Source organism: Diaporthe batatas (genome assembly GCF_019321695.1).
Source record: "Diaporthe batatas strain CRI 302-4 chromosome Unknown Contig00002, whole genome shotgun sequence".
Taxonomy (NCBI): domain Eukaryota; kingdom Fungi; phylum Ascomycota; class Sordariomycetes; order Diaporthales; family Diaporthaceae; genus Diaporthe; species Diaporthe batatas.
In genome coordinates this window covers 1584680-1607856 of record NW_025408549.1, presented here as the reverse complement: position 1 = coordinate 1607856, position 23177 = coordinate 1584680, and the positions used below count along the sequence as shown (strand labels likewise).

The following is a 23177-nucleotide window of genomic DNA, read 5'->3' as shown; positions in this document are numbered from 1 at the left end:
TTAGGGTTAGGGCTGCTTAAAACCAGCAAAGAGATGGTCGCCATGCGATCAGCAGCACGGGCTCGACGTCGCATTTCATGAGGGATAGAAAGACGAGCATAGTTGTATGCTGTCAAGAAGCTCCTGCGCTGATTGCGTCCCCTACGTGATCCCAACATGTGCCCTGGCTAGCTCTTCATTCGAACCTAGCTGTGGACGGGTCTCAGAGAAGGTGTGAAATGCAACCATCACTCACAATATACCACCTGTTTACCAGGGTCATTGGGACGAATGGTTAGGACTCGGACGAGTAATTTATCCGTGGAGGGCGATCATCCCGTCCCCGGTCTGGATTCTGAGAATGACGCTGCATCTCGTCGTGAACCGAATGTACATGCATACAAATTCTTAGTGTACGAAATGCGTGGCTCGCTGTCCTTTCAGACCGCCCAGTAGACGTTACGCACGCATGGTCTGGCCAGGCCAGTGATCATCCGCGTTGCCGACCAGTAGGCGGTTTGGAAATCCCACTGGCGTCGTTTGAGGGCACTGTCTCAGGGGCCCAGAGAGATAAGCCTTCTGGCGCTGGGCCAGTAGATTGACCCTTTCAGACTTGGCCCGAGATCGGAACCAGCTCGCCCAAGCTCTGACCAAAATTAAATCACGGGCGTTACGTTTCGCATGGGGCCTCGAGGTGGGCTCTGTATCAGGACATTTTATCAAATCGAATCTGGCTGACCTCTGACTCAACTGGCGTCTCTGCTACTGGATAGATAGACCCGCTGGTCGACCTGGTGTGCTGGCTGTTTATTCCTCCCTTCTACACCCTTCAACATTTCTCCCACCAGGCGCATAGCTGAACGTCGCGACCGTCGTCCCCCTTTCCTTGACACCCCCTTCCCTCACTATACCCCCGGCCAGCACAAGCCTCAGTCACAATGTGTGGTATTTTTGCGTGTCATAGGTACGAAATCTCCACCTTCCCGAGTCAATGGCTCGGGGGCGATCTCCCATGGAGGGGCAGCTTTGAGAGCCCCACCATCGCGATGATTTGTCGCGGACGGAACTCAACTGACAAGCATGCGCGCGCAGACACCCCGAGGTGCAAAAGTTCAAGCCGACTGCATTGAAACTCTCAAAAGCGTATGTTCTCCGAATTCTGGTCTAGGAGCTGCTCAATTGACTTTATCGCTGCAGAATTCGGCACAGAGGACCCGATTGGAGTAAGAACTGAGTCACACGGATTTGCGCGACGCAACAGACTGACATTGGGGGCTCTGCAGGCGGAAGCATCATCTGCAAGGACACAAGTATGGATGCCCGATACGAATATGCAGTATTCAGAGTGGCGCAAGCCTTGCTGACTTCTTGCGACAGTCCTATGCCATGAGCGTCTGAGTATCGTCGGCGTCGGTGCGTTGCCCTCACACCGCTTTGGCAAGCATATGGACTGACAGAAAGGCCAGAGAGCGGTGCCCAGCCCCTGACCAACGCCGATGAAAGTATCATCCTCGCCGTCAATGGCGAGATCTACAACCACAGGTTAATCCGAAAGAGTCTCAAGACACCATACCACTTCAAGACGCACTCTGACTGCGAAGTTGTCATTCCTCTGGTTAGTTCATGCCATGTATGTCCAGTACCGGAGACAGTGAGGCTAATTAATCCCTAGTACATGGAATACGGCCTCGACGCCCCTAAGCACCTCGATGGCATGTTCTCATTCGTGCTCTACGACAAGAAGCTCGACCGCACGATTGCCGCCCGTGACCCTATCGGTATCACCACATTGTATATGGGCTGGTCATCCAAGGAGCCCGGCACCGTCTACTTCGGCTCCGAGCTCAAGTGCCTGCACCCAGTATGTGACAAGATCGAGGCCTTCCCCCCGGGGCACATCTACGACAGCCAGACCGGCCAGACCACGAGATATTTCGAGCCAAAGTGGTGGGACGGCTCCAAGGTTCCACAGCAACCTGCCGACCTCAAGCTTCTGCGGGAGAGCCTGGAGAAATCGGTGCGAAAGCGATTGATGGCCGAGGTCCCATACGGTGTTCTGCTGTCAGGAGGTCTGGACTCGAGTCTGGTCGCATCGATTGCCCAGCGCGAGACATTGCGCCTGAAGAAGGCTGCTCTGGAGGCCAACGGCGGCGCAGAGCCCCAACCTGGAGACGAGGACAAGGGCGAGGGCCTCGTGGGCATCGATGATGAGAACAAGCTGTCAACCGTCACGTACCTGCCGCAGCTCAACTCCTTCTCAATTGGCCTGCCAGGCTCGCCCGATAACGAGGCGGCGCTCAAGGTCGCCAAATTCCTGGGAACAAAGCACCACGTAATGACGTTCACCATTGAGGACGGCCTCAACGCCCTGTCAGACGTCATTTACCACCTCGAGACCTACGATGTGACGACCATCCGCGCATCAACACCTATGTACCTCTTGTCCCGCAAGATCAAGGCTATGGGTATCAAGATGGTGCTCAGTGGCGAGGGCAGTGATGAGATCTTCGGTGGTTACCTCTACTTCGGCCACGCCCCCGACAAGGATTCCTTCCATGACGAGTGTGTCCGCCGCGTCAAGGCCCTGCATCTGGCTGACTGCCTCCGGGCTAACAAGTCCACCTCGGCGTGGGGTCTTGAGGCGCGAGTGCCATTCCTGGACAAGGAGGTATGTGAAGGGCACGGGCTGCATCCTGCCTCAATGTATACTGACCACTCTCAAAGTTCCTCGAGACCGCCATGGCTGTTGACCCCGCCGACAAGATGATCGACAAGGACCACATGGAGAAGTACATCCTGCGCAAGGCTTTCGACACTTCTGACGAGCCCGACAACCAGCCATACCTCCCCGACGAGATCCTCTGGCGACAGAAGGAGCAGTTCTCGGACGGTGTTGGGTACGGCTGGATCGACGCGCTCAAGGACAACGCTGAGCTGCACGTGACGGACGAGATGATGAAGAACCCCAAGCCTGAGTGGGGCAACGACATCCCCGACACGAAGGAGGCCTACTGGTACCGCTGCATGTTCGACGAGCACTTTCCTCCAAGCTGTGCTTCGACTGTGATGCGGTGGGTGCCGAAGTGGGTGAAGCAGACTGACCCCAGTGGACGGTAAGTCTACCCCTGGCCTGTAATTGTCATGTCTGGCTGTGTGACTAATGTGTTCAATTAGTGCGATTGCTTCCCACCAGCAGAAGTATGACCATGTTGAGTAACTGAGTTTGCGGCAACAAGAAACTCGCGACTGCTGTGGTAAAATGTTGGAAGTAAATTTAGTCTAGGCTATGGGATGAAAAACAGAACACGAATGACCGTGTTGTAGGACAACGTAGACATGGGCTGGTGATGGCCTTCTTATTTCCCACGAATAGACTGCAAAATACCGTCCAAGAACAACAGATGGACTACTTGGCGATGTGTAATGCCGGGAAGCGTCACAGAACCCGTCGTAATGCAACTTACAGCCCGAGCCATTACGGAGTGTTGAAGACCAGAGTTGATCAAGTCTTGTAGGTTTTTGCATGAATCAAAGTCATCGTGCATGCATGGGGACCCATTCAAAAGCGCTGGTGCAGCACGTGGTTGAGGTTGTGTCAATGCAGAGGGGCCCGAGGTTGCGTTGCTGCTGCTCCTGAGCAGTGTGGCCCGGCCCCCCTGCCTCACTCGCATGGGGCCGGTTTGTGCCGACAAGCCACTCTTGCCCAATGGCTCCGGGGCGGGAATCAAATTTCGCGGTTGTCAGTCGCAGCTGCCGAGCTTCAGTCAGCCCAACAAACAAAGCCTTGTCCTGTCCGCTTCACCCCGTTTGCACCTCTTTTAACATTCTTGCGAGCAACTGTTGAGCTTCTCTATCCAGGTTTTAGTCTTTCAGATCCAAGGCCTCCTCCCCCCGTCCCAGCAAGATGTCTATCCCAGCCTTCTCCGATATTTCCAAGTCGGCCAACGACGTGAGTCTGGCTTGCTCCACCACCTTCCGCAGCCTTCGCCCACTCGCCTCGACGAGGGCGTGAGCTGCTGAGGGCCAATTCGCCCAGGGCATTGCTGCTAACACCGATGCGCCCTTTTTAGTTGCTCAACAAGGACTTCTACCACCTGTCTGCCGGCACCGTCGAGGTCAAGAGCAACACCCCCAACAATGTTGCCTTCAAGGTGACTGGCAAGAGCAGCCACGACAAGGCCACCTCTGGCGCGGTACGAATAGCCTCCGGCCCCGTCAGCTTCGTCAAAGACATGCGACAGAACCAGTTGCGTTGGAGACACAAATGTAACGTAACCTGGCGGCTGACTTGACCCTCTGCGCGGGACCAACAGATCGAGGGAAAGTACACGGACAAGAAGAACGGTACTTGCAACCTCCCACCACAATATCGGCCTGTCCTCCGTCGAGCAGCGCCGCCTCTTTCGGGCCATCTCGAGCTGTTTGGCACCGCGCACCGATAGAATCAGTGCCGGTTCCAATTCGGCACCGTCCTGGCCCCTCGTTTTCAACTTTTGCTGATCAGTGTTGCGCCCCGACCAGGCATCACCCTCACCCAGACGTGGAACACCCTGAACGCCCTTGACACCAAGATCGAGGCCGCCGACAACTTCGCCAAGGGCCTAAAGCTCGAGGGTGTCTTCTCCTTCCTGCCCCAGTCGCAGAAGAAGGGTGCCAAGTTCAACCTGTACTTCAAGCAGCCCAAGTTCCACTTCCGCAGCTTCTTCGACCTGCTCAAGGGCCCCACCGCCAACGTCGACGCCGTCGTCGGCCACGAGGGCTTCCTGGCTGGTGCCTCTGCCGGCTTCGACGTCCAGAACGCCAACGTCACCACCTTCGCCGCCGCCGTCGGTTACGCCCACCCCACCTACACCGCCGCCATCACCGCCTCCGACAAGGCCAGCGTCTTCGCCGCTTCTTACTACCACAAGGTCAACGCCATGGTTGAGGCCGGCGCCAAGGCTCAGTGGGACTCCAAGACCGGTAGCGCCGTCGGCCTCGAGGTTGCCACCAAGTACCGCATCGACCCCGTCTCTTTCGTCAAGGTTTGTTGCCGCCGGACTCCACATCTTGTTGGACCATGATGTTGATAATCGTGATTACAGGGCAAGATCAACGACCGCGGTGTCACCGCTATCGCCTACAACGTCCTGCTCCGCCCCGGTGTCACTCTCGGCATTGGTGCCTCTTTCGACACCCAGAAGCTTGACCAGGCCACCCACAAGGTGCGTCGCCCCTTCCCAGAAGCGCGAGACAGCTTGCATTTGTACTAATCTCAGTTCCGCAGGTCGGTGCCAGCTTCACCTTCGAGGGCTAAATGCGAGATCTGGAAGGCAGGGAGACCTTGGGCCTTGAACCATCCGAATGCGATTCTTTGCGAGGTCTTGGATGGACGCATACTCTTCTAGACTTTGTATCCCACATGTATACCAAATTCGCAGCTTAGACAACCAGCGCTCGGGTGCAAATGTCATCTCGGAGGGGTAGATAAGATGAGCACGCGCGCCCAGATGCACTCATAATACACTCACGCAAGTCCATCCCGTCGAAGCATTGTATCTGTCTATGTCACGCCAAGAAGATGAGATCGTTTCCGGTCTAGCAGATACAACACCAAGCATCCACAGTTGGGTGACGTAGGCCCAAGAGCCCGGGCATCGATCTGTGTCTTCTCTCTGCCCGCCGCTCCATCACCCCTGGGTCTTTTTCTGTTTCTTGTCCGGCCGGTTCCAGCCCTTCATGACGAGGTACGGGAGCCCGACCGCGACACCCAGCACGGCCAGCACGGCGAAGAAACTCCCGACCTCGCCGTAGTCGCCCGATGCGGACGGGAACCCGGGCTTCTTGGCCGCCTTGCGCGCCCGGATCTCATCGACCCTTCCCTGTGTCCGTGTGTGCGCCGCCTTGGCCGTCCGGTCGAAGTGCGGCATCTCACCGCTGCTGCCGCCGAAGGTATCATGACCGGGGCCTGCCCCACCACCGCCGAAACCATTCGCACCCGATGCTGGCTGCTGCTGTTGGTGACGAGGATGTTGATGATGGTGGTGATGGTGGCCGTGGTGGTGGGCATCGTGGTGGCCGCCGCCGCTGCCGCCGCCGCCGCCGCTCATCGAGTCTTCGTGCGCCTGGTTTCTCTTGGCGCCGTGGGCGCCCCACCCGCCATTGCGGTAGAAACTGGGCGGCGGGCCGCGGAAGGTCCCTCGCCTCCTTGACAAACCCGACGCCGGCCTGCCGCCCGCAGGTCCGGTGCTGCTGTAGCTGGCGCCACGGTGGTGTGGCCCGGCGGCGGCGGCGGCGGCGGGGCGCTGGTCATGCAGCCGCAGGACGTCACGGTCGTACTTTGCGCGGCTGTCGGTGTTGGAGAGGACGCTGTAGGCCTCGCTGATGCGCATGAAGCGCTTGGAGGCCAGCGGGTCGTCTGGGTTGTGGTCTGGGTGGTGCGTCTTGGAGAGGTGGTAGAAGGAGCGCTTGATATCCTTGGGGGAGGCGCTGGTCTGGACCCCGAGGGTCTCGTAGTGGTTCTTGCTGTCGATATCATCGCGGCGCAGGGCCGGGCTGCTGTGGAAGAAGCACGAGAAGGCGGCGGGTGCTGGTCGCGTGCGGCTGTCTGCTGCAGCTATGAGGTGCGCTGCTGCACGGAACGGGGCGGTGCGGAGTGGCATTCCTCATCCCGACCTCGCTGGCTGGCTATGGCCAATTTCTTGATGTTTTGGGGGCTCAGCACGAGCCCATTGAGGGTGAAGTGTCGGATGCTGGGGCGGAATGCGGGCAGTCAATGTACTTGCATGGTGACGACATCGGAGTAGCTGCACAGGGGGACTGGGGGACTGCATTGGCTCCGCTTAGACGCGGTGCTTTGTGCAAAGCTACGGTAAAATACGCGCCCTTGCGACCCAACTACTGCGCCCTTCCATATAAACATTTCTCGACTCAGTGGGGTCGGTTTTTCCCACAACCAAGTCCGAGGTAGCTTGATCTCACTTCCTGCTTTTTCTCAGGAGAGGCAGAATCAACATGGCGGCTCAGGCTCCCGCAGAAGAGCTGAACAAGCTCACAGGTAAGTTTCCCAAGACAATGCAAACTGGTCGCCTTTTCCCGGTGGTCTGACGAAAAATACAGTCAACGACGCTGCCGCCACTACCAAGGCCACGGCGCAGGGTGGTGTTGCCGACCAGGACAGTGATGGCTCGGATGACGAGGCAGACGATGGCAACGCTGATGCCCAGGTAGAGGGCGAAGGCGCAGCCAAAAAGAAGAAGAAGAAGAACAAGAAAAAGAAGAAGAAGAAGAAGGCAACCACCCAGTCCGACCCCCCACGAGTCCTCCTGTCACAGCTGTTCCCCAATGGCAGCTACCCCAAGGGCGAGGAGGTCGAGTACATCGGGGAGGAGAACCTCAGGCGCACGACCGACGCCGAGGTACGGGAGCGCGAGCGGCTGCTCATGAACGATGACTTCCTCCGCGACTACCGACACGGCGCCGAGACACACCGGCAGGTGCGGCAGTGGGCGCAGAAGTGGATCCAGCCGGGCATGGGGCTCACCGAAATCGCCAACGGCATCGAGGATAGCGTACGGGCGCTTGTAGGCCATTCGGGGCTGGAGGAGGGCGACGCCATCGTGGCGGGTATGGGCTTCCCGACCGGCCTGAACCTGAACGACGTTGCAGCGCATTACTCGCCCAACGCGATCAACAACAAGGTTTTTGGACAGGACGACGTCATGAAGATTGACATCGGCGTGCACGTCAACGGCCGCATCGTGGACAGTGCCTTCACCATGGCCTTTGACCACAAGTACGACAACCTGCTGGAGGCGGTCAAGGCAGCCACCAACACTGGTGTGAGGGAGGCAGGCATCGACGCCCGGCTCGGCGAGATCGGCGGGGCCATCCAGGAGACCATGGAGAGCTACGAGATCGAGCTGGACGGCAAGACATACCCGATCAAGTCGATCCGCAACCTGAACGGGCACACAATCCACCACTACAGCATCCATGGCGACAAGAGTGTGCCCATTGTCAAGACCGAGGACCAGACCAAGATGGAGGAGGGCGACGTGTTCGCCATCGAGACATTCGGCAGCACCGGAAACGGCTACGTGAGGGATCAGGGCGAAGTGTCGCACTACGCGCTCATGGCCGATGCGCCCAAGGTGGACCTGAGGCTGTCGTCAGCCAGGTCGCTGCTCAGCACCATCAAGAAGAACTTTGGCACCCTGCCGTTCTGCAGGCGGTACCTGGATCGCATCGGCTGCGACAAGTACCTTCTGGGGCTCAACAACCTTGTCAACACCGGCATCGTGCAGGACTACCCTCCGCTGGTTGACAAGAAGGGGTCCTACACGGCGCAGTTCGAACACGTGAGTCTTTTTGAGCTCCGGGCTACGATGACCCCATTACTCTGGATGCTAACCCACAATTAGACCATCCTGATCAAGCCAAGCTGCAAGGAGATCATCAGCCGAGGAGACGACTATTAAGTTAACCTAGGGCGGAGTTCGCAACCTGGGCTAATAGACAGCGCTGTATCCGTAGTGCATAATGTTGCGTGATACATCATCAACATTATGACAGCAACCAAAATGTGGGTTGCGCGTTGCCTGCTTCATGGTTCCCCGTCCCCCTCCGCGGACGGTGCTCTCTTTGCTCGGTCAAACCGACAGTCACCATTAGAATCATAGTAAAGGCCCCTTTGGAGCGGAGTCGCGAGCAGACTATCTTACTGCACGCGCAGTTCAGGGGAACTCGTCGCCAAGCTGTATCCTGATTCTGATAGCTGGCCTCGCTGGTATGCAGTAACCACGGGATTGGGGTTATCACGAATTAGATACTAGGCATAATCCAGGACCAGGACATCACCCTCCTCTTTACGCAACAAGCCAGGCATCAGTATCGCGGCTTGTGCAAATTATGGACGCCACATGCTGGACTGTCAGGGCCGGGTGCTGTCAAGGAACGCGGATATGACAACATACATCCGTAAAGACAAATGGAACGGCCTCGAATCGGCGTCGATGTTTTTGTCGTGTGCCCCAATGCGTGACGTTCCGGCCGGCCGATCGCGCTCATCATTCGCTCAGCGGCATCAAATGCATGGTTCGCGGAGCCGGTATGACCCGCAAAAACAAAAGGATCTTCCCTATGACCAACCTAGCAGATCGCCACTAAGTCGAGGCGGTGGACTGTTAGCGCACGGTTTGTCACAGACCGCGTCCCCGCCGTCCCCGCCCCGCCGTCGGTTCGTCCCCCCCTTGCAGCCTTTGTCGACCCCGGCTTCTTGGGGCCAAACTGGCATCTCGTGATTGGCTCGATAAAACACTTGGTTCCGATCTACTTTCGTTCGCCCTTTCGCCGCCGCCGCCAGAATTTTCGAAACTCTAATCAGCGGCCCCATTAAAAACGCGCACCCTGTCGCTCTCCGCTATCTTTTGCCATCTTGTGAAAATCCTCCATCTTCCAGTCACACGTTCACCACCAGGCTTGGACTGCCAATACTTTCCTTTTCACCCTTTCACTTATCGAGTCGTTTGCATAGACGTTGATTTCCTACAAAAAGCCGACCCAGACTGAGATAAAAGAGTCAAGAGTCAAGAGTCAAGACAGCAAGCAGACACAACAAAACCCGAGGTCCGCCGAGACGCCCGCCATCACAAGCCAACGCCGAGTACATCCGGTTCGCCCCCAGAGGCCACAAGAGAATTAGTTTCTCGACCCCCGTCCATCCAGGGCAAAATTCCACGACTTCCAAGTCTTCCGATTCCAAAATGAAGGTCTTCTCCAGCTCGCACACCTTCAACTACTCGTGGGAGGAGGTGACAACTGCAAACTGGCGCAAGTACTGCCCCTGGAATGAGCAATCCACCCACGTCGTCGCGGTCGACACCCTCGCCCGCTCCGTCGAGCCCTCAACAGGCATCCTCCGCACCGAGCGTCTCATCACCTGCAAGCAGTCCGCGCCGGATTGGATGAAGTCCATCATCGGCGCCGGGGACGTCAGCCAGGTGTTTGAGACCTCCTACGTCGACCCGGCCAAGAAGACGGTCACCATGGTGTCCTGGAACCTGACCTGGTCCAACCTCATCAACTGCCAGGAAACGGTCGTCTACAAGCCTATGGGCGAGCACCAGACCCAGTTCGCCCAGGAGGCCCAGATCACCGCCCTCTGCGGCGGCTGGCAGCGCATCAAGAATAAGATCGAGGACTTCTCCGTCAACCGCTTCCGGGACAACGCAATCAAGGGCAAGGAGGGTTTTGAGGCTGTGCTTGCCATGAGCAGGAGGGTGTTTGCCGAGGAGAGGGAGAAGGAGAAGATGAAGATGGCCATGTCGGTATAGAAGGCCTGTCGTCTTCCCTCTCTTTCCGCGTATCAGTACCCAAACATATACCAACACCCGAGCACCACCACGACGGTGCTACGACCTGCACATGCAACACACGACCTTGATTCAATTCAGCATAGCGTTGGCTTTTGACACCAAAAATTGGCGAGGATGGGTTAGAGTTGGGCCAAAGGAGTACTGGGTTGTGTTAGAATTGTGGCGTTCCGGACTCGTTTTGAGCGGGATTGATTTTACGCTCGTGATCGCCTTAGGGCTTGATCTCACAATAGATCTCATAGACCCTAGTCATAATTATAAGAAATGACTCCTATTCACAAAGCACCACAACCGCAAAGCCAAAGTCAGTGCTGCCAAGAATCGCTTCATGGCAACCCGCTGGGGACACCACTGCATTGTTCATATGGTTGTAACCTTGAAAGCGCTCTGCGTTGCGGCGAAGGTCGCTACCGACCCAACTTCTCATTGCATTTCTTCTCGTAGGTCGTCAGCAAACTTCGGACATCCCCATCAAGTCCATCCCCACCACCCTCGCCCTCAAAGATCTTGGCGACGAGCGACACAGCCTCCTCGAACCTGCGGAAGAAGTAGAGCTCCTCCACAGCGTGAAGCAGCTCCTGGGCCTCGTGCTTCGGTACCTTGCGAGGGCCCAGCGGCACATCCACAGACTTCCATATCTGTAAAAGGCGAGCACGCGAGGCTCCATTGTCAGATTTTCATTTTTCGTATCTTAACCCCCCCCCCCCAAAAAAAAAAAAAAGAAGGCAAAAAAACGGAAAAAGAGATGGGGAAAAAATGGGAAAAGAAAAGAAAAGAAAAGGAGGGGGGGTCTTATCAGATACTGCTTGCCTGCTGATTGACTCACCTCGCCGTTCTCAACCTTGGCCCGGTATCCGCTCTTGACGGCCCGGAATGCCTCCAGGGACTGGCCGGTGCGGTTCTCCTTCTTGGAGGAGGCGGCGATGCCGTGGCTCGTGTCGATGCCGCCGTCCTCGCCTTCAGAGTCAGAGATGGAGATGTTGAAGAGTCCGCCCGAGTCGTTGTCTATCCCATCTTGAGCCATTTGTCTCTTCTCCTGCCCCTCCCGGACGCCCTCGTGCAGTCTGCCCGCTCGGGGGCAGAAGTCCAGTGAGGACGTGGACGAACTGTAGCTTGAAAAATCCCGATGGTCAAGGAGGTGGCTGTATTTTAGGGGGAACAATGCAGACAAGTCTGGTGAGGTCGGATCTTGGGTCCTGTCACTCCAAATCTCGGTAGGGCTGCATGAGTTGACATCAGTGTGCAGGTTGGCCGGCCTCAGGAAGTGGCTGCTGAATGGGCGTTGAGTGCAAGGTTGGATCCAGAAGGGTCCTATTTTAGGTGGGGCTGGTATGTTGGTGGTGATGCAAGCAGGGTGCAATACGTCCACTACAGTGGCTCGAGGCCCAACCTCGTCTCCTCTTCTTGTTTCGTCCTCTGCAACCAACTTCACCAACTTCGTTCTGGAACATTCGCTGTACATTTATTGAGCCCAATAAATCCAATCATTACAAGTCCGATTTGAGTGATAAACAGACATGGATAGCCAGGTTCAACGGCTCGTGGAGAAGGTCTGGGACAAGTTCCTGGCCACGCCCCCGGAAAGGCGACTGAGTGAGTAATTGTGACGATTTGATCCAGTTGGCGAGAGGGACAGGTGCCCAAGTAAATGAGAAGTACACCGCATATGGGTTTGTTTTACTTTATTTTACTTTGCTTTTTCTTTTAAAGAAAAGGCACACAGAGGCTGCGAGATGCACCCAGTCATTTGATCCCGGCGGCACAGCTCGAGTGACCTCACAGGAGATGAGATCCTCGCTTACACATGTGTGTATAAACAGAGCATGTACAACTGACATGCTGAGATTGCAGTGATCGGAATCGGCGGGATCCCAGGCTCAGGTCAGTCAAGCCGCAATCCCAAGTTCCCAGAAACGATGCTGTTCTCGTGGTGGTCTGAACACGCACAGACTACTCAAGTGCGCTCCGGATGAGATCCCCTCAAGCAAGCTCACACCGGACACCCACCAGGCAAGACAACCCTCTCCCAGGTCGTGACCACGGCCCTCAACGCCAAAGGCGCAAGGCTGGAGCCCTCCCACGCCTCCTACTCCCCGGACCCGATAGCCGCCTTCGTGCCCATGGACGGCTTCCACCTGACGCGGGCGCAGCTGTCGGCCATGCCCGACCCCGTGACGGCCCACGCCCGCCGCGGCGCCGAGTTCACCTTTGACGGAGCCTCCTTCCACGAGCTGATCCAGGCCCTGCGCGGGCCCCTTCCAGTACCACCACCACCTGCGCCGCTAGAGACCCCTACGCGCCCCGAGGACTACCCAAAGGGCACCGTGTTCGCGCCCTCCTTCGACCACGCCGTCAAGGATCCCAAGGAGGCGGACATTGCGGTCCTCCCAACGCATCGAATCGTCGTCTTCGAGGGCAACTACGTCGCGCTGGACAAGGAGCCGTGGTCGTCAGCCGCCCGCCTCATGGACGAGGTGTGGTTCGTTGACGTCGACTTCGCCGTCGCCCGCCGTCGCCTCGTCGCCCGCCACGTCAAGGCCGGTATTGCTGCTAACGAGGCTGAGGCTGACAAACGTGCCGTGGAGAATGATCTGCCAAACGGAGAGGAGATTGTCGGCAAGAGGCTCCCTGTCGATGAGGTTATCGTGTCCAAGGAGGACACGAGGTGGGTACATGAATGAAAAGCCATGGTTGGCTGGAAGCGCCTAGTACCAGGTGAACAACCTCGAGGTTTCGAGTTGCGTCAGATGCAGTGTCCCTGGGTTGCGAGTGCTCGGTCTAGACGCCAGCGCCCGCAGTCAGTAATCTTCATTTGCTGGAACCCTACATGATCGAGACAATTCGTGGGCAGTGTCCAGACAGTTCTTGTCAATTCCAGCGCCACTCCACCAGGTAGCTCGTTCACAATGCTCATTCATCAGGCCCAGTTTGACCGCGAGGTAAAAGTGAAGGCACAATGACGACAGTTTGGTAGGCTCAGGGGTAAGTATGCCCACAACCACTTCGGCCCGGTTTTGATGAGTTGCTTCAAATCAGTCAACCCGGCCATTAAATCGTTGAGTAGCATTCCAGGTGGCAGCGGTTCTTAAGTAACAATTACCATTGTCTATCTAGAGACTGGCGATTCCCGGCCACTGCCAGAAGCACCCTGCGTGGAATGCCATTGGTTATCGGCCTTGGGCACCAAGATCCAGAGGTTTTTCTACATTGCTTATAAACAATCCCCGAACGATTCCCATCATCATGAAATCCCCAGAGAACTTTTTGTGTTTAGAGGCCCACAAATCCGAGACGAAGTTATCGGATTGTCTTCTGCCAATAATTGCCTCCACTGCCTACCAGCCTAGTCACGTTCTTAGATTGTTGACTCCAGAATCAATCACAGAAGCTTTCATCTGATCATCAATCGACAAAGCTGACTCGCGCAAAGCGGTCAGCAATCTCGGCCACCTCGGGGTCTTGCGCCCGGATCAAGTCGAAGTCTTCCCCTCCGTCGAGACACATCAAGTCTGCTAGATGGGACTTATCGTTGGCCAACACGCCTGTGAACTGTCCTGCGACTGTTCCAAGGACGTCACCACCGTCCTTGTTATGTCTGGAAGAGTTGAGCCCGTTCATCTCACCATGAATGGCGATGAGAGGCTCCTCCGGAGTTGGCATGGGGTCCGTTGTAGTCACAGTGATACCAGGTGTCGGGATGGACAGATCTGGTGCCTTCAGGACTCCATGAGCTCGTTGGATTACCTGCTGAATCCGGACTTGAGTCTCTGGGGTGGTCTGTGGGAGAAATTCGTGCTCGGCCAATTTTGGAGGTTTCCCATAGGCCTTGCAGTGAAGCTGTAGGAGCCTCTCCGTGGTATATGTCAGCCGACAGCGCTCACTGGGCGCGTCTGCTGATTTAGGTTCATTGGGAAACATTCTTCTCTTGAATCTGTCGAATACCTGTGGGGCGTAGACTTCATCGACGAAAGTGACCCGCTGCTTAGAGTCGAGGCTCGCAAAGTCAGCATGCTTCTCCATCAAAACCGCAGCCGACGCTCCTCGGATGATTCCAGGTAGTGCGTCCGAAGTTGCCAATTCGGGAGGGCCTGCGTCTCGAATAAAAGAGACAATGTGTATTGCCCACGTCACAATGTCCTCGACAATCGCCGCCGAGAAACCCCTCATAGTGTCTGCTTGCTGGCGGCTTTCAGCTGGTGGGACTGGCGTTTCCCTGGCAGGCTCCATAGACACGGCCGGAGTGACAACAGGGGTTGCAAGTGGTTGCTTGAGTCGGTCGGTGAAGTCTCGTAGGGCACTCACGAACGACTCCATGATATCCCTCTGGCGGAATATCACGACGAACCAGGTGGTGCAACCAGCGTCATCCTTGAACTGGAGAATGAGTCGATCAGAATCAGAAAGATAGTCGACATATTCTTTGGTACGACGTTTCACGTCCTCCACACTGTCCTCGTCAAGATGGAGGATGATCTGATCGTCGGCGCCGACAGGGCCATCGACCAGGTAAATTGTTCCGGGGTATTCCCCGGTTCGGTCGTTGAACATTGGCGACGCAAATCTGACCGCTGCTTGGAACAGTATCGAGTGTCCAGCTGACAGCTGGAACTTCATACCGGTATCAGTCGTCCGTACCTGAACGTCCTGTTGAGGGCCATGAGTCTGGACAAGAACAGCAGTAGGCTGGGCCACTGGCCGAGCATGGCTCAACGGCTGCCCAGCTGGGTATGAGAGCGATGAGGATTTGGGTGTAACATGGGTGCTGGGGATGATGGGTGGCAAAATTCTATCCCTCGAGGGATCTCCGCGGTACTGCGCAGGCGTAGTCATGGGGCGTGCAGAAGCTGGTTGACCACTATGATGCGCTGACCCGCGAAGCTCAACAGGGCCGTCTCCCGTGTGAGTCAGTCCAGCGCGAGAAGGACCTCGCTCGCCTCGGGAGAATTGTGCTCGAGGGGCAACTTGACCGTTGCGGTTTTGTCGAAGACGGCGATCGTTGAAGTTGAAGTGAGTGTTGAGAGCCATGTACGATGCTTCTGCCGCTCGTCTCATGCGAGCAAGCGATCCATTCGCAAGCTCCTGCTGTCCCACGACAAACGCGGCGTCTTCGTCTTCAAATTTCCCATTCTTTATAGCTTCATTCCAGGAATTCTGCAGACCCGTTCGACGGCTTTCAAGACTCTCGATGGCAGAAGCACCACGAGGAAGCATGCCGCTGTCCTCCATGGGGAGCTTATCGACACGACCAGCGCCGATGTCATCCTGCAGGCTGCTAGTTAGCTCTTCAAACGGGTGTGTCAGAGCGTCGACGCAGCAAGGAGGATACTTACTATCATGGCCAGTTCTGCGGCGCTGTACTCGCGCGGTTGCCGTTTCGGTGCCATGGTGTCTTGGTATTTGCCCCAAGCCTTGTGTCAAATTATCTGTTGTCTGGGAAATTTAGCTCATGGCTGCCAATTTTGGCATCCCAAGAACACAAAGGCAAGGAATTGTGGCCAGGGTAACCAGGATGGAGACGACCAAGTGTTGTTTGGATGTGTTGCAGATGCCACATGGGACAGGCTATCAGCTGTGGGGCAGAACGTGGCCTTTCAAGTCTGAAGAAGGCTCAAAATGGGAAGATTCATGCACAACTTTCAAGAGGAAAGACTAACTGGAGGTGTTTTGAGCTGGCTTTGGACTTGGGAGGGTTGGGACTTTGTTTTCAGAGTTGAGGTGTACCGAACGGCCTTAATGGTATGGACCGGGAGTTGAAGGGGCTTGGACAGTGGCAAGAAAGTGGGAAGAAATAAAGAGGCTTACCAGGGCAAGAACAACAAACAGCCAATGTACCGTTTCAAGACTGCCTTGAGGAGGTATGACGATGGTCTTCTCTTGGTGGTTGGTGAGAGCGAAGGAGGCGGATCACGCTGGCTACTCAACTGGCTACTCAACGACCGAAGACATCATCAGCAGACTGGCTGGGTAGTGGCTTTCAAGTGACTGTATTGGATTCTGTTGTGCAGAAGGAGAGTTGTATTTGGGAAGAAAGACACATCAAAGCAGAATGAGACACAAAGTGCTTACCTAGGTACCAAAGCCGAGGATGATTGATGGTTGGTTCTGATTCAAGGTCCTTGGGAAACCTCCGCATGTGCTGCTGAAGTTTTGTTGAGAAAAGTGAGCAGTTGCCTGGGAGTTGGTTTGTTGTACCTGGTTGAAGTTGGTAGGTAGTAGAGAAGGAAGGAGCTTTGGACTTGTTGCCAGTGTCAGGCCTCTCTCTTATGCAGCAGCCTCACGACAGGAAACGACACTAGCTTCTGGCTTCTGGCCCAGCAAGAAGATTTGAGAGACCAGACGTGTACCTACCAAGGTATTTAGGTACCTAGGTATCTTTGAAGGTGCCAAGAATGCAGGCGCCCAAGCCTAGAGGATGGAAGTGCTGGTGATGGACCTGGAGGCTTGCCTCTCATGGAGAGGAAGACTGACCTGATTCCGGAATCTACCAAGTTTCTGCTGGAGACTTGAGATCTTGCCCACAAAAACATGCCCATTTGCCTCTGGGTCACATCCTCTGCACACTTGCTGTTGAGGGGCTCCTGGCCTATCTTGACTGCGTCCATGCCTGTCTGTAAGATCCTAGGGACATCCGGAGAACACACGCATCAACAGGGTACAGATGGATGCGGAAGTTCTTTCAGCCACGGCACCAGCATAGAGCGCCTAGCAATTACCAGGATCAAAGCTAATGTGAGACCCAGTTTGAAGTAAAAGAAGGGAGACGGCACACATCTCTAAGAACCTTTCTATCCCAATTCAATTCAGATTATTTCATCACATCCACCATTACTATAACACAACCATGCCTTGTTTTTTTATAATAAAAAAAATTATAATAATAATAATAATAATAATAATAATAATAATAATAATAATAATAATAATAATAATAATAATAATAATAATAATAATAATAATAATAATAATAATAATAATAATAATAATAATAATAAAATAAAATAAAAAAGAAAAAAGAAACCTATTCTAATAGAGCTAACATTTACCTACCCTAGGTATGCTGTCTAATAAGAGGATGCCCAAGGACGACAAGTTAACCTAGAAAGGCTTAGTCTTCTAAAGGCTGTCTTCTGGGAAATTGGCCTCTAAGAGGTTGGTCTTGCAGGCTGGTGCATGTGAAGTTGGCTTCTGGCAGGTTAGTCCTGAAGAGCCCGGGAGGTTGTCCTAAGAAAACTGGCAAGTTACTGTGGCCGGGAGTGTAGTAGACACCCGAGCACTGTCAATTACCAAATAACCATGCTGGTCTACAAAGCTTTGCAATGAAACCAAATTCAAAGCTTTATCATGTACAAGATTCTGTTAGTGGCTGCTTTTTATGATGTCCAAGCCATCTCTAGCCGGGCTAAGTGTCAAAAATGTGTCCCTATTCGGGCCTACAATCATAATTCTATTGAAGCTTGAGCCTCATCTCTGGGTCATTTCACAAACCCAACTGAGACTTGGTTTCACACCAGTAGCTGAGAGGACTGGTCAAATTTGTTGTTGATTTGAGCTTTGAATCGGAGGGCACCATTTTCTTTGCTCCCCATCCACAGCAACCCTTTAAGGAAAGTAATACAGGAATACTTAACCAGACAGCTAATAAATAAATGCAAGTCAATGTCTTATAAGCATGTCATGTTCCAAATTCCTAATTTTTGTAGAGAGTTATCTATCCAAACCGTAGGAGCTTTTTGATAATTAGGGAAAACTTAAATGGCATCCTGGTGAAGCCGGAGGGGACAGAAGTCATTTTGAATTGATCTGCTTCTCCCTTTGGTATTACAATCTGTGGTTCTCGTAACCTGGTAACCAATATATGAAGGTGCCATGCATGGCTTCGGACATATACAGAAAAAAAAAACGAATCAGTAACTTGGTGGTTGTTTTTAGCTCTCGACCAAGTGGCCCAGTATTGTGTGCCCGAGAACCTGCGGGAATCTTTTGTCATATATGTAACCATTTATGGTACGAACACGAAAAGTTCCGGACCCGAGTTACAGGAATGGCTGCTTCTCTTGGTACCTAGTGGAGAGGCGCAGTGTGTTATGACCTCGGGATGCTCTGAAACATCACGGCCCAGCGTGTTGAAGCATATTCCACATGGAATTGGAAGATCGTTGGAACAGGGATTCTTCAGAACAAATCAAGATGAGGGCTAGAGATGGGAGTCTGAAGACGCAACATATCAAGCCTCTTATATGATTGCAGAAGAACATCAGACCTTTCACCATTGTCAAAGGCAAAAATCAACAAAAGGTCACGTGGAAAGATTCATGATAGTTGGGTCAATGCAATTTTAATCCATCGACACGCCGAAAAGCCATTCCATTAGGGGGTCCCTCAATGTATACGGACCGTCATAGCGGAGGCATGAGTATGCTCAGTTTTCATCCCATTCCATCCATGTCCCTTCATTCCAGAGAACGCCAAACCACGAGAAATCAATCCAAGCTCCGCTGTTGTTGGAGGTGGGGGCGAAGGTGCTTGTGATAGACACCTATCACGCGGCGGCGTCCTTGGGAGGGCCGTCCAGGTTGTCCTTGCCCTCGCGACCGATGTTGCTCATGTCAGTTGCCTCTGAGGACTTGGTGGCGGGCTCACGCAGGCCAGCGGTTGAGGCGGCACCGGTAGAGATGTCGCTCGTCACGTCACGGCCTGATCCAACGTTGACGTTGCGGGCGTCGGCGGATTGCCAGTCAGATGCGACCGGGGGCTGCTCGGGGAGAGGCAGGTTGGACTGAGCCTCGTTGATCTTGTCGGCCTTGGATTGAGACATCTCTGCATGGTGATGTGAGCTCCCAATTTCTGAAGGCAACGACAGTGCCCACAGGGTGCTTGGCCGCGTGGGATCAGAGAATGGAGGGGCAGCTTGTAACTTACTGAGTGGTGGGTGAGAGATTGCTGGTTGGTCGGTTGAGTGGTTGGATTTGGGGTGATTGGGTTTGCTGGTTTCGAATACGTTCTGGCTTTTCTGTGTATTTTGTTGATGAGGCAAGAGGAACGACAAGCTGTTCTGGCCCGAAAAGAAAGGTCTTATAAGTAAGAACGATGGTGAAGCTCCTAGGGAAGCTACGTCACTCAACTACGCGCTGTTGACGTAAATGGTGGGGCACTCACTAAGGCCTGAGCAGCGGCTGCTCAGCAGCCGCATCGTGCCCCACACGCCACCGCCCACCTAGGTACCTACATACGTATAGGTTTGGTATGTACAGCGCGCAAGCATCCCGGAGTTTTCCCTGTCCCTGAGAAGTTGATTGGCCAGGGTTAGCTATGAGGTAGTTGCCACCTAACCTCTCTGCTAAAAGTACTTTCGAGCAAACAGTGGGTGCTTTCCAGGATTCTTGTAGATCTGTAAACGACGGCCAAATAAGGAGGAGAGGTACTGCTGACTAACTCCATGCACTTGCAAGGAAAACTTCGGGATGCTTGTGCGCTGTACCAGAATCGGATGGAATCATTGCTGCCAGGTACACTGGCACAATATGTAGAATGTCACACCACATAGCTTTGCCATGACACATAGGTAGGGCATAAACCGCGCAAGCCTCCGGCCGAGCAGGCAGGGGGCAGGCCTTCCCGAAACCTTGGGAATAATGTCCTGACGGGTCTTTCAGCCTGGTATCTTCCCACAAACGCCTGCGGCCTGATGCACTCAAAAAGATCTTGTGAAGTCATATGCCAGCCGAGTAACTCCGTTTTTAATCACTCACAAACGCCATGGGCCAAATCTCAATCAACCCTGGGCACATCGCAGCGACCCACACCCTCTAGGCAACGCGCCTGTCGGTCTCGGCCGAGGTGGCCTTCTCGCCCAGGTCCGGATTGAGGTAATCCGCGTTTTCGGCGGCTTCGTAGTCGGCAATCAAGTCGGCCACAACCTCCCGCGACTCGTCAAATTCGTTGAGATTGTCGGAGAACGGGGCAGTCTTCTTGTATCCCTCCATGAACGCATTGCGCTTGCGCATGCCATCGTACTGCCTGACGATCCTCTTGAAGAGCTACAACGCGTGTTAGAATCATTGATCGGCAAGTGGAACCGGACATGTACCTACAGTTGCAATGCTTGTATGGTTGGCCAGCATGAGACCGCTCACACGGTGGCTCATTGGGATGTAAGGACTTCGCTTTGTGAGGGCCACCTGTATGCTGGCCGGGCCCCAGGGAATGAATTGGGCCAGCCTGCGCTCGCGTATTCTGAGAAGACTCTTGTGCACATCTGTCGGGTCCACTTCTCCTTGGATGACATTGAGGATAGATATGTAACAGCTCTTCTTGCCCGGGACGGTCGAGACCATCCGGTTCTTGGGCTGCAGCAGTCTCCGCATCACATCCAGCACAGTCGTCTTCCGCACCGTTTTGGCTTGCTCGACTTGGTCGCCTGTGAATGGTGTGTATGCAGTCATCAAGAAGTGGCACCGAGGTGTTGGAATCAGCGAGGCTAATATGCTGACGAGGTCGTTGTGCATATAGCCCGGGTATCGTAGAGTTGTTGTGCTGGCAGACATGACAGTTGATACGAGCTGGTTGGTCTGCTGGAAAGACGGCTCTTGCACGTGTAGCCGGTCGGCGGCGATGTGAGACAGCGCGCCGTTGTCGAGAACCACTACCGAGTCGGCATTTTGCGTCAGCCGCCTCATTGCCAACATGCTGTTGTAGGGATGCACGACAACGTCTCCGGCGTTCGTGGTGTCGGGGAACACGGAGTATGTCTGGATGATCTTCTTGGGGAACCTGTCGTTCAACCGCTCGAGCAGGAATGACCCCAGACCAGACCCTGTGCCACCAGCGATAGAATGTAGCATCATGAATCCCTGTGCATCACGTTAGATGCAGCCTCAAGCCATGGCTCCTTGAGTAAGCGAGCGTACCTCTAGCGAGTCACTGCCGTCGGCTTCGCGGTCTATCATCTCCATTATGTCCTCGCACACGGTCTCGCCCGTCTGGTACCCATCACCCCAGTTGTTGGCAGCGCCGACCCCATTCTTGCCGACATAGAAGTTCTCGGGATTGTAAATGTTCTTGAAAGGACCAGTCTGTATTCCGTTGATCACACGTGGTTCCAGGTCGATGAGGATAGCCCGAGGAATGTACCGTGTGTCGTCGCTTTGGTAGAAAAAGACGTCTTTCCGGTCACCGCCCTCGGTGGCGAAATCCTCGAGGTTGCCGTCCTGGCCAATTCCGTGTTCTTGACAAAGCTGCTGCCAGAACTGACTGCCAACTGGGAGCTGTCAGCAACGGTCGGCGCTGAACGTCCGTGGGGTGCCGGGCCGGACTCTGTGGTCAACGTGGATGAGTTACTCACTGCTGTTGCCGCATTGGCCCGCCTGAACGGTGATGATCTCCCTCCTCGAGGTCAGCAAAAATCCGCTTTGTTCTAGTCAATGCACGGGCTTACCTGGGCATGGTTGTCTGAGTACCTGGGTATCTTCGCCGGTCGTCAATGTGGTTGAAGTGCAGCGCATAACGCGTCCTGGGTGGACGCGACTCTCCTGTCCTTATCAGACCCCACGACTGCTGCTTATCAGACCCCACGCCTTGTTGTGGCTCAGGGTTGGGGCTAGCCGCCAATGGAGAGAGTGGAGGGTGGCGCTTTCCTCCACACACTTATTAGACAGACTTGCAGCCGAGTTTCTTTGGTCTACAGAGCATACCATGTGTTTGTCCACCGGCTGCGCCGGAAAATGTCTGACTATAATGAGTATTTATTTTGTGGGATAATCCCAAACAAACTGCGGCAAAAGACATGAGCGCCAGCGTCAAATTCCAAGGTTTTGGCGCAAAAGCGCCCTAACAATACCAGTCCGTCGTTGGTCATAACACCGGCGAGACAATCCCATGCAAGATAGGTATATGTGAAGGGACTATCTCCTTTTTCTTTTTCTTTCCCTGTTTTCTTTTTGTTTCAAAAAAAGGCGTGGAAAAAGGAGAAGAGAATAAAAAACATCATCAGGTACTCATCCGCATAATGTAGCAGCTTATTTGTATCGATCCCCTAGCAGGCATGGCCGTTCTTCCAACACGATGTGCTGCCATACACAAACACATGTTTACAACGAGCCACCGAGCATGACCCAACGTCCTCGAGGCTCCCCGGGTGTGTTGAGGCCGCAGATATTTCAGCCTGATCCGCTGGAATTTTGGAGTCCTATTTTCGCTGTATACGAACGGCCCGATATCATCCTACTCTACAGCCAGAATAACGGTGAGGCTGCAGATGAAGGCTCAGCTCTCAATATTCAGAGCTGTCATGTAGTCTGACGTTGGGCGTCCGGGCGGTTCCCTGCCGATGAGCAATGGATCGCCCTCGAATTCGCCCTGCAGCAATCCCTCGACAAGTGGAACTCTGGGAAGTACTTTTGGGAAGCCTCAAAGGGCACCATTGGCGTACGGCCTTGGACCTTGGACTGACAACGACCTGTCCGACGCTCTCTTGTCATGGGATCGCCTCCTCAACAGCATCGAGCAAAGACTGCCGCAGCCCATCCAAAAGCTCTAGAGCACGAACCATCTCAGCTAGACCCGCAGAATGCTATCAGCCGGGCTGGCGGACGTAGGCGACTTCAGAGGCCGTTGTCCCTCAGGGGACGTGCGGGCGCCCCGTCTTGCCGAGATACCGACTCATGGACAATGAGCGAGGATGGAGTTTCAGACACTGATGACTGGTTTGACCAAGTGCCCGGACGCCGCAAAGCTGAGCCGGAATGCGTTTAGCACAACCAGTAATTGTGATTTAGAGACTTATTTACATGCCTAGGTACCTAGGTACTTAAATAGAAATCCCTGCAAGTTTGCATTTGAAGTTGC

General features: G+C 54.4%; 10 protein-coding genes across 10 annotated transcripts; 5 read left to right on the top strand and 5 right to left on the bottom strand.

The window, feature by feature from the left end:
• The first annotated feature begins 514 nt into the window (after positions 1–514).
• On the top strand, positions 515–3601 carry KVR01_001763 (uncharacterized protein). Its single transcript, XM_044789539.1, has 9 exons — positions 515–943; positions 1072–1122; positions 1177–1202; positions 1263–1289; positions 1357–1392; positions 1446–1594; positions 1652–2647; positions 2704–3092; positions 3154–3601. Exons 1-9 carry the CDS (start codon positions 918–920, stop codon positions 3194–3196), a joined length of 1743 nt encoding a protein of 580 aa, XP_044649718.1. The 5' UTR covers positions 515–917; the 3' UTR covers positions 3197–3601.
• Positions 3602–3645: 44 nt separating this feature from the next.
• KVR01_001472 (uncharacterized protein) lies at positions 3646–6726 on the top strand. The gene is made up of 6 exons (XM_044793672.1): positions 3646–3928; positions 4050–4172; positions 4293–4323; positions 4501–5003; positions 5064–5183; positions 5246–6726. Exons 1-6 carry the CDS (start codon positions 3884–3886, stop codon positions 5273–5275), a joined length of 852 nt encoding a protein of 283 aa, XP_044649427.1. The 5' UTR covers positions 3646–3883; the 3' UTR covers positions 5276–6726.
• Positions 5649–6620, bottom strand: KVR01_001303 (uncharacterized protein; the record flags this gene model as incomplete). The annotated part of the gene is made up of 1 exon (XM_044794156.1): positions 5649–6620. The coding sequence occupies one exon, from the start codon at positions 6618–6620 to the stop codon at positions 5649–5651; it is 972 nt and encodes a 323-aa protein (XP_044649258.1).
• A 156-nt stretch (positions 6727–6882) lies between the features above and the next one.
• Positions 6883–9553, top strand: KVR01_001830 (uncharacterized protein). Its single transcript, XM_044793575.1, has 3 exons — positions 6883–7015; positions 7078–8318; positions 8382–9553. Exons 1-3 carry the CDS (start codon positions 6973–6975, stop codon positions 8436–8438), a joined length of 1341 nt encoding a protein of 446 aa, XP_044649785.1. The 5' UTR covers positions 6883–6972; the 3' UTR covers positions 8439–9553.
• A 169-nt stretch (positions 9554–9722) lies between these two features.
• KVR01_001520 (uncharacterized protein) lies at positions 9723–10292 on the top strand (the record flags this gene model as incomplete). The annotated part of the gene is made up of 1 exon (XM_044785049.1): positions 9723–10292. One exon carries the CDS (start codon positions 9723–9725, stop codon positions 10290–10292), a length of 570 nt encoding a protein of 189 aa, XP_044649475.1.
• Positions 10293–10741: 449 nt separating this feature from the next.
• KVR01_001761 (uncharacterized protein) lies at positions 10742–11358 on the bottom strand (the record flags this gene model as incomplete). Its single annotated transcript, XM_044786380.1, has 2 exons — positions 10742–10972; positions 11161–11358. 2 exons carry the CDS (start codon positions 11356–11358, stop codon positions 10742–10744), a joined length of 429 nt encoding a protein of 142 aa, XP_044649716.1.
• A 359-nt stretch (positions 11359–11717) lies between these two features.
• On the top strand, positions 11718–13314 carry KVR01_001077 (uncharacterized protein). The gene is made up of 3 exons (XM_044791833.1): positions 11718–11927; positions 12186–12215; positions 12345–13314. The coding sequence occupies exons 1-3, from the start codon at positions 11852–11854 to the stop codon at positions 13013–13015; spliced, it is 777 nt and encodes a 258-aa protein (XP_044649032.1). The 5' UTR covers positions 11718–11851; the 3' UTR covers positions 13016–13314.
• Positions 13315–13736: 422 nt separating this feature from the next.
• On the bottom strand, positions 13737–15718 carry KVR01_001465 (uncharacterized protein; the record flags this gene model as incomplete). Its single annotated transcript, XM_044793797.1, has 4 exons — positions 13737–14513; positions 14568–15039; positions 15148–15596; positions 15665–15718. 4 exons carry the CDS (start codon positions 15716–15718, stop codon positions 13737–13739), a joined length of 1752 nt encoding a protein of 583 aa, XP_044649420.1.
• A 3155-nt stretch (positions 15719–18873) lies between these two features.
• KVR01_001335 (uncharacterized protein) lies at positions 18874–19149 on the bottom strand (the record flags this gene model as incomplete). The annotated part of the gene is made up of 1 exon (XM_044787994.1): positions 18874–19149. The coding sequence occupies one exon, from the start codon at positions 19147–19149 to the stop codon at positions 18874–18876; it is 276 nt and encodes a 91-aa protein (XP_044649290.1).
• Positions 19150–20140: 991 nt separating this feature from the next.
• Positions 20141–21776, bottom strand: KVR01_001162 (uncharacterized protein; the record flags this gene model as incomplete). Its single annotated transcript, XM_044790898.1, has 5 exons — positions 20141–20371; positions 20426–21184; positions 21242–21591; positions 21676–21716; positions 21769–21776. The coding sequence occupies 5 exons, from the start codon at positions 21774–21776 to the stop codon at positions 20141–20143; spliced, it is 1389 nt and encodes a 462-aa protein (XP_044649117.1).
• Positions 21777–23177: the final 1401 nt, after the last annotated feature.

Excerpts from the sequence above, each read along its gene's own strand:
- KVR01_001763 (XM_044789539.1), top strand. The coding sequence starts at position 918 with ATGTGTGGTATTTTTGCGTGTCATAG. Across the intron at positions 2,648-2,703 it reads TGCCATTCCTGGACAAGGAG|TTCCTCGAGACCGCCATGGC; the intron begins GTATGTGAAGGG and ends CCACTCTCAAAG. Across the intron at positions 3,093-3,153 it reads CAGACTGACCCCAGTGGACG|TGCGATTGCTTCCCACCAGC; the intron begins GTAAGTCTACCC and ends GTGTTCAATTAG.
- KVR01_001077 (XM_044791833.1), top strand. The coding sequence starts at position 11,852 with ATGGATAGCCAGGTTCAACGGCTCGTGGAGAAGGTCTGGGACAAGTTC. Across the intron at positions 11,928-12,185 it reads GCCCCCGGAAAGGCGACTGA|TGATCGGAATCGGCGGGATC; the intron begins GTGAGTAATTGT and ends CTGAGATTGCAG. Across the intron at positions 12,216-12,344 it reads CGGCGGGATCCCAGGCTCAG|GCAAGACAACCCTCTCCCAG; the intron begins GTCAGTCAAGCC and ends GACACCCACCAG.
- KVR01_001830 (XM_044793575.1), top strand. The coding sequence starts at position 6,973 with ATGGCGGCTCAGGCTCCCGCAGAAGAGCTGAACAAGCTCACAG. Across the intron at positions 7,016-7,077 it reads AGAGCTGAACAAGCTCACAG|TCAACGACGCTGCCGCCACT; the intron begins GTAAGTTTCCCA and ends CGAAAAATACAG. Across the intron at positions 8,319-8,381 it reads ACACGGCGCAGTTCGAACAC|ACCATCCTGATCAAGCCAAG; the intron begins GTGAGTCTTTTT and ends ACCCACAATTAG.
- KVR01_001472 (XM_044793672.1), top strand. The coding sequence starts at position 3,884 with ATGTCTATCCCAGCCTTCTCCGATATTTCCAAGTCGGCCAACGAC. Across the intron at positions 4,324-4,500 it reads GTACACGGACAAGAAGAACG|GCATCACCCTCACCCAGACG; the intron begins GTACTTGCAACC and ends CGCCCCGACCAG. Across the intron at positions 5,184-5,245 it reads TTGACCAGGCCACCCACAAG|GTCGGTGCCAGCTTCACCTT; the intron begins GTGCGTCGCCCC and ends TCAGTTCCGCAG.